At 39.8% G+C, this 7,167-nt stretch overlaps 1 protein-coding gene across 4 annotated transcripts in view; it reads left to right on the forward strand.

Annotated features, from left to right (window-relative positions):
- Window positions 1-7,167, forward strand: part of LAMA2 (laminin, alpha 2) — a 476,871-nt gene that overhangs the window by 368,730 nt on the left and 100,974 nt on the right. For all 4 annotated transcript variants that reach the window (XM_014533789.1, XM_005858976.2, XM_014533790.1 and 1 more), the window contains 2 exons: window positions 3,612-3,774; window positions 5,622-5,832. In XM_014533789.1, coding sequence (XP_014389275.1) covers window positions 3,612-3,774; window positions 5,622-5,832 — 374 coding nt within the window. The remainder of the gene's footprint in view (window positions 1-3,611; window positions 3,775-5,621; window positions 5,833-7,167) is intronic.

Raw genomic sequence — 7,167 nt, forward strand, 5'->3', positions numbered from 1 at the left:
AGCACTTATGTTTAGAAAGTAGAAAAGGGCTTGGATTATTTTTGTGGTTTTGCTTTTTAAAATGGAAACATTTGTATTGCTCTACAGTGCTCCTCATTTTAGGTAGTTTGCTTTGTAAGACAGCCATGAAGGCAGGCAGCCCATGAGATAAACCTTCAAGGCAGATCCTGGCAGGTCATACTTGGGAATCACTGGCCCACAAGAGAAAGAAACTCCCAATGATTCCCCACTGCTAGCAGCAACAGCATCTTAATCTGAGGCTTAATCTGAGGCAAAACATGTCAGGATCTGAAAATGAAATTGCTCAACTGGAAAAATCTCGGTTAACTCCTGTGGTTAATCCTCTGCCTGATTAAGTTGTTGTGCTTTTCCTGGTTTCATTTTTCATTAATGCTACTTGAAGTATCTACCTTCCACAATGAAATATATATAGTATATCCCAGTGCAGGTACAGCTATTTCACTGTGTCTGGGTCTCTGAAGGCACTCATCAATACTCCAGGAACTTTCCTTTTCCTTCTGCCTCAGTCTCAAACACTCAACACCCAGAAGCCTGTCCTGGGAACCGACTTTTATCATTTTAATCAAACATTGGTGCCTAAGAATGAATGTTAATACATGTATCAGTACTGATTACTTCTCTACCTTGTTCCCCCAACCTCCCAGTTTGTGCACCACATAAAGGCCACCAGCAGGGGGCAGAGTGAAAATGATATTTACCCCAGGCTTTGCTCACCATCCACAAACTGTCCATGGGGAAAAGGGCTCAGTGTCATCAAAGGTGTCTCCCAAATTGGGCATCAGTCAGGTGGTCTGGTTGTGGCTGTCTAACTGAGGCCCCTTTGTCTAATTCACATGAAGCGCCGTGTGGGATAGCCGTGAGCCTGTACCTGAGGAATATGTGAACACTGCTCTCTTCTTCCAGCAGGTACTAACATCAATGGTTACAAAAACCATGACCATAGCCCTTCATAAAAGAACTTTGGCAGAATTGATCCAACTGTTAACATTTCATGAAAACTTAAATTTGAATATCCTAGAGTTAAACTGAATCCTGACTGAGATGTATATATGTACTTGGTAGTATGGGGGTTTTTTAAAAAAGAAAAGGAAACTTATCAAAAGCTGTAAGTGGGTGATACAACATATCCACACCCTTTTGTTCTCTTACGATGATAATAATTGGAATAATCATCAGTACTCTTAGGGTTTTTTAGTAGCAGTAAATGGCTGTGGGAGAAGTGAATGCTTCGGCCTGGCCTTATCTTTTTCAGTTTCATTTTTAGATGGAATACCTTACTCATCCTGTCTTCTACCATAAGTTATGGCCTCTTCACAGATAATCAATCTTTATTAATCTAAGGTATTCCTAACTCAGTATAATTTTTAAAGTGTGCTAAGCTATGACTTCTGATTAGATCATGAATGAACTATATTTTATTCCACACACTATTAGAATAAATGAGTGAACATATATAAACCCATTAGTGTTATGTCCTGACATATAATGGGACTTAATAAATGCTAGACACCTCTCTTTTCTGTTTCTCAGATCACAGTAGTATTTGTCATTTGTGATAAATATACCCATCAGAGAATACTTTCTTTTCAGGTTCATTGTGAAAAGTAGCTTTGCTTGTCCTGAGGAATTATTTTATTTGTATATTGCATATACTGTATAACTCTTAAGTACCTCATTTCTGTCCTCTGCTATGCCTTAACTACTAAGATGCTTAGCGCTAGATTTAGACTCCTCTGCACCAAATATCCTGGTATGCCTTTTTGGTCCACTATAGGAACAGCCAAATCTACTATTGTTTTTCTTGAAGTCTAAGACATAGAGGCCTTCTTAGATTTAATTATCAGCATTGTAGCACTGTTCCCACATAGTCTGCTGGACCAAAGAGCTTTCAAATCAGTCAGTCCATGGTTAAACATGACACAGCCTCGGTAATATATTACTAACGATAGGAGTGGACTCTTGAGATGGTTCTTTGGCTTATGTCAAGGTATGAGTGTGAACCGGTTGACCAAGAAAGAGCCACCCTCACTACCTTCTAGAAATACAGCACCTAAGCAATAATGTCTACCAGAGGGCTAGGAATGGCCATATTTGTTCTTTAAAACTCCCGATTCAAATTGTTCTGCAAATTAAACTGTGGCTATTTCAGGAATGAGGGGCTGACCGCAGCAACTTTCTAACCAAAAACATGTATCATGAAAAAAGAATTAGAAAGATGCATTTTGGAATCAGAGGTAGCAACTTAATTCCTTCTACTAGCCCAGTGATTGTCAAACTCTCTAGCATGAATCCAAAGCTCCTGGAGGACTTGGGGAAACACTGACTGCTGGTCCCCAACCCTGAAATTGTTAACTCAGTGGGCCGGTGGTGGGACCTGCATTTCTAATAAGTTTCTAGGTGATGCTGATGCTGCTCATTTGGGTATCACATTTCAGAGCCATTGTACCTACCCACCATGTGACACTCACCACAGCAGCTCTACTTGGTCTGCTGAGGTGCACCTGTTTCAAGAGCTCTGCCCATATCATCCTTGGAACAGCTCTTACCAATGCCAATCAGAAGAGTTTCTCTAGGACAGAAATGAATTTCAGGACTCTTTATGTCTTAAAGAAGTCTTAGGATACAGCCTTGAATGGTAGAAAATGCCTCTGGCCAACCCAGAGCCCTCATTCTAGGGATTTTCATAGGTAATATTATAGAAGAGTCTGATGGATAAAGGGGTTTAAAAAAATCTTTCAACTTGTTAAATTAATGTTCCATAGAACACACTTCAGGGAAAGTTGGTCTAAAACTAATGGTAGAACTGCAAGAAAGTTTCTATTCACCAGTTTTTCAAATTTTTATTTGACATAGAATTCGTTTTTCAAATGAAATTTTCCCCAGAATACCAACCTATAAAAGAAAGTCTTGACAGAACAGACATCATTTGTAATACCTGACGCACATGGAGAATCCTAAATTTCCGAAGAGCACAATATGAAACCCCATTTAATGCATAATAAACACAGACTCTTACGATGGGTGTTCTTGCTGGAAGGTATCTTGGAGAATCTATAACGCTTGTCCCTAGACCAGGACTCCTTTCCTCACCCTTTAAAAGCATGAACACAAATGTGTTAAAGTACAAAGGCAGTTTTGTGTTTAGATATCTCATCACCGATAGTATTTCTGTACTCAGTATTTTAAGATAGACTGAATATGGTTGTGTCTTACCAGCTATATAGACCTTATGTTTTCAGCTTTCAAGTGTTATGCTACATGTCTCATTTTTTTACCCTTTATCCTGAAAAGGATTTAAGCCACTTCTTTTTTTCCTGTATTTCTTCCTTTTGAGGTAAAAAATTTTTAAAAAAAACAACACTGCTTTAATTACCATGTCCCCCAAAAGAAGCATATTATGGAGAGATGCGTCACATTCCCCTGTTTGTTAAGGATTGCTGTATTAATTGCCTCGGTTTCCCAGCAGGAACCCATGGCAGACCACATTTCATTTGGAGATGGAGATGGTGGGGAAGAGCAGATGTTGAGTGGCATTTTTGCAAGTGGCAGTTTTGTTTACTAATTTGCAAAATTTGTTTTACCCCCTGCAGCTGTAAATGAAAAAGCTAAAGAAGTAAATGAAACTCTAGGAATTCAAGACAAGGACTTTGAGAAAAATTTGCAAGGGCTTCAGAAAGAGATTGATCAGATGATGAGAGAATTGAGGAGGAAAAACCTAGATATACAGAAAGAAGTTGCTGAAGATGAGTTGGTGTGAGTAGATTGTCTATTATGTCTTCATTTCATAAACTGAGCTTTCGAAATTATTTACCGTTTTATAAATTTTTCATCACATATATGAGTGTAAAATACTTTGCTTGCTTTTAGTTTTTATTTACTTAGTTATAATTTATCTTGCTCTAAAATGGATTGAAAATATGTTTTAGCCTACATATAAATAATCAAGTAATTGATCATTTCTCATGCTGTCCCTTCTATAGTTAGGCATATGAGCTTGCTTTATTAATTGCATTTATTTGGAACTTTTAAACTATCAATAGTTTTTTATTTTGATGAAATAACCTTTGAATAAATAAATGTATGAATTTTACAGGCCATCCTATAGGTTTAGTCATCTCATGGAATGCTAAATAAGAGCCGTTAAATAATAAATGCTTAATGCTTTGAAATCAGGGTTGGGAGCTGGAGGTTGGAAATAATAGTATCAGTGATTGTATTGATGCTAATTAACCCGTATGACCACACACTCAATAAAAAAATACATTTTACATTCATAGTGATGGGATTCACAGTGATGGGATTAGTAATACTTAAATAATATATACTAAACTAACAACATTAACAACATCTAAGAACCTGTTAAAAATCAAATGATCAAACCTCACCCCAAAACTACTGAATCAGGAACTTTGGGGATAGAGCCCAGCAATGTTTTGACAAACACTTCAGGGGATTGTGATGCCTATTAGTTTTAGAAATACTGTTTGTCAAGGACTTAGCCTTTCTTAAGGGCTGATATTGCCACTTTAGGAAAATGATAGCATTAAACCCAGGAGACTCCCAGGTTACTTAGAAGAAAAACAAAAGTAGATAAAAATCATGACTTCATACTTTATACATAGAGTTCTGACCACAGTTTCTAACCAAACATAACAGTATAGTCATACCTTACATTCAAAGTAACAGAGGAAATGCCTCATTATGTTGAATCAGGTAGTGTTTATTTTTTTTGTATGTGAAATAAATCACAAAACTTATTTTATCAGTCAAATTATGAGAAGGAGATCCTTTTCAATTGAAATTTTATGTTACTGATAAATTACAAATGTGTGGGGTTTGGGGAGTTTAATTTTAAATGTAAATGGTCGTGTCACTTGTCAGGTTTCAGTTTTCAGCTTGGTTGAGCATATAGTCACTCTTCTTTAAATATTGTCTTACTAGAGGCCTGGTGCACGAAATTCATGCACGGGGGAGGGGGTCCCTCAGCCGAGCCTGCACCCTCTCCAATCTGGGATCCCGCTTGCAATCCAGGACCACTGGCTCCTAGCCACTCACCTGCCTGCCTGCCTGACCACCCCTAACCACTCTGCCTGTCTGCCTGATCTTCCCTAACCCCTCTGCCTATCTGCCTGATAGCCCCTAACCACTCTGCCTGCCTGCCTGATCGCTACTAACTGTTCCTCTGCTGGCCTGATTGCCCCTAACTGCTCCCCTGCCTACCTAATCACCCCTAACCACCTCTGGCTGCCTGCCTGATGCCCCTAACTGCTCTCCCCTGCCAGCCTGATCTCCCCTAACTGCTTTCCTCTGCTGGCCTGATCACGCCTAACTGCTCTCCCCTGCCTGCCTGATCACCCCTAACTGCTCTCCCCTGCTGACCTGATTGCCCCTAACCGCCTCTGCCTCAGCCCCCGGTACTGTGGCTTTGTCTGGAAGGATGTCTGGAAGACGTTCGGTCTAATTAGCATATTACCCTTTTATTAGTATAGATGTTTCCATTCTTTTAATGTTAGCATCTCTTTGTAATAGAATCTAATACCCATAAACCCTGAGGAGGTGGCAGGGCTCATTGTCTGTTATTGGGTGGGGGGTGCTTGCAGAGCTGCAGAAGGCCTGCTGAAGAAGGTGCAGAAGGTGTTCGGAGAGCCCCGGGGGAAGAACGAAGAAATGGAGAAGGATCTCGGGGAGAAATTGACAGATCACAAAAACAAGCTTGATGATGCTTGGGACCTGTTGAGAGAAGCCACGGATAAAACCAGAGAAGCTAATCGCTTAGCTGCAGCAAACCAGCAAAACATGACTGCTCTGGAGGTGAGTCTGAGGGCTCTTTCATCTGTCTGTGGTGCCGTGGGGTGGGGTGGAGGTGACCATGGCTGGCCGAGTTGATGTGCATTTATAGAGATTGGGAATGATAACTCCGAAAGGAGAAGAACAGAGAATGATGATTTTTCTCCTTTTTAAATCATCAATCACTGTCCATAAAATGTAGATAATTTAAATGATTGAAGAGTTTTTAAAGTAGTGCAATACAGTGGAAGGAGCTTGTCACTGGTCTTAATGCCAACTGTGCCACCAACTAGAAGTACAGGCATGGGCAAGTCTATTACAGTCTCTAAGCATCAGTCCCCCAACACTACAGCAAGTCTCGGGACCTTCAAGTACTAATAGCACGATTTTATAATCTACCCAACCTAAGCCATACACCATGGTTTAGATATCTGATTGCCATAAATCACAGAAGTGCAAGTATTTTCTCATGGAATTTGGACACATATGGAACAGCTCGCTGAGAGAGAGAGAGAGAGACCAGAGCTTTGGGAGATTTTGAGTCCCTTTCTTTTTGCAATGTGTTCTATGAATCTCTCTCTCTCTCTCTCTCTCTCCTCTATCTCATTCTCTCTCTTACTACTTACCATTGCAAATTGATCACTTTTCCCAAGAGTAAATTTAGTACATAGAATGGCACAAACCTGTATTTGGTATTTAAAAATCAACAACAGTTATTTTCTCCCCAGAAACAAACTTAACCTTTGCTGTTTTCAAAGTACTTGACCCCCTGCAGATATGAAAAGACAGACCACAATCTAACATACAATCTCACCTTCAACTATAACTAAACGTACCCTGGCATATATGTGGAATGCTAATTGAACAAAACGAATCTGGATTTTATTTTTTTATCTACTCATTTCTGTCCATTCTACTTTGGATTAAGCGGAGGACAAATTAAATTTTTAAAGGTTTTTTTTCCCCCCAATCTCTCTCCTGGGACTTAACCTTGTCATTTTGATAGAAGATTGAAGAGGCTCACTTTTCCTTAACTGATGTATCTAATCTGAACCAATTTGTAGTCTACTGACGTGCTGGCAGTATTAAAGAAAAAGCACCGTCTTGCGAGGCAGGATGCTGGGCCGTCCTCATGTCGGAGGCCCCGGCATGATTCATCCAGCTCCGTCACACACCGGTGGTGTGACTAACCCGGAGGTGCACCCCTTCATTTTATGGCAACAGTTTAAGAAATTAAAACTACCTGTGTGGAAAGTATAATAAGCATCTAGGAAGTATTTCAGGAAGAGTTATAGTGGCACAGTAAATGGTGCTTTTAGCTATTCCTTCCTTTTAGTGATGTTTAAAACTAGGAGGCAT

The sequence above is a fragment of the Myotis brandtii genome, unplaced genomic scaffold, assembly GCF_000412655.1.
Source record: "Myotis brandtii unplaced genomic scaffold, ASM41265v1 scaffold123, whole genome shotgun sequence".
Lineage (NCBI taxonomy): Eukaryota > Metazoa > Chordata > Mammalia > Chiroptera > Vespertilionidae > Myotis > Myotis brandtii.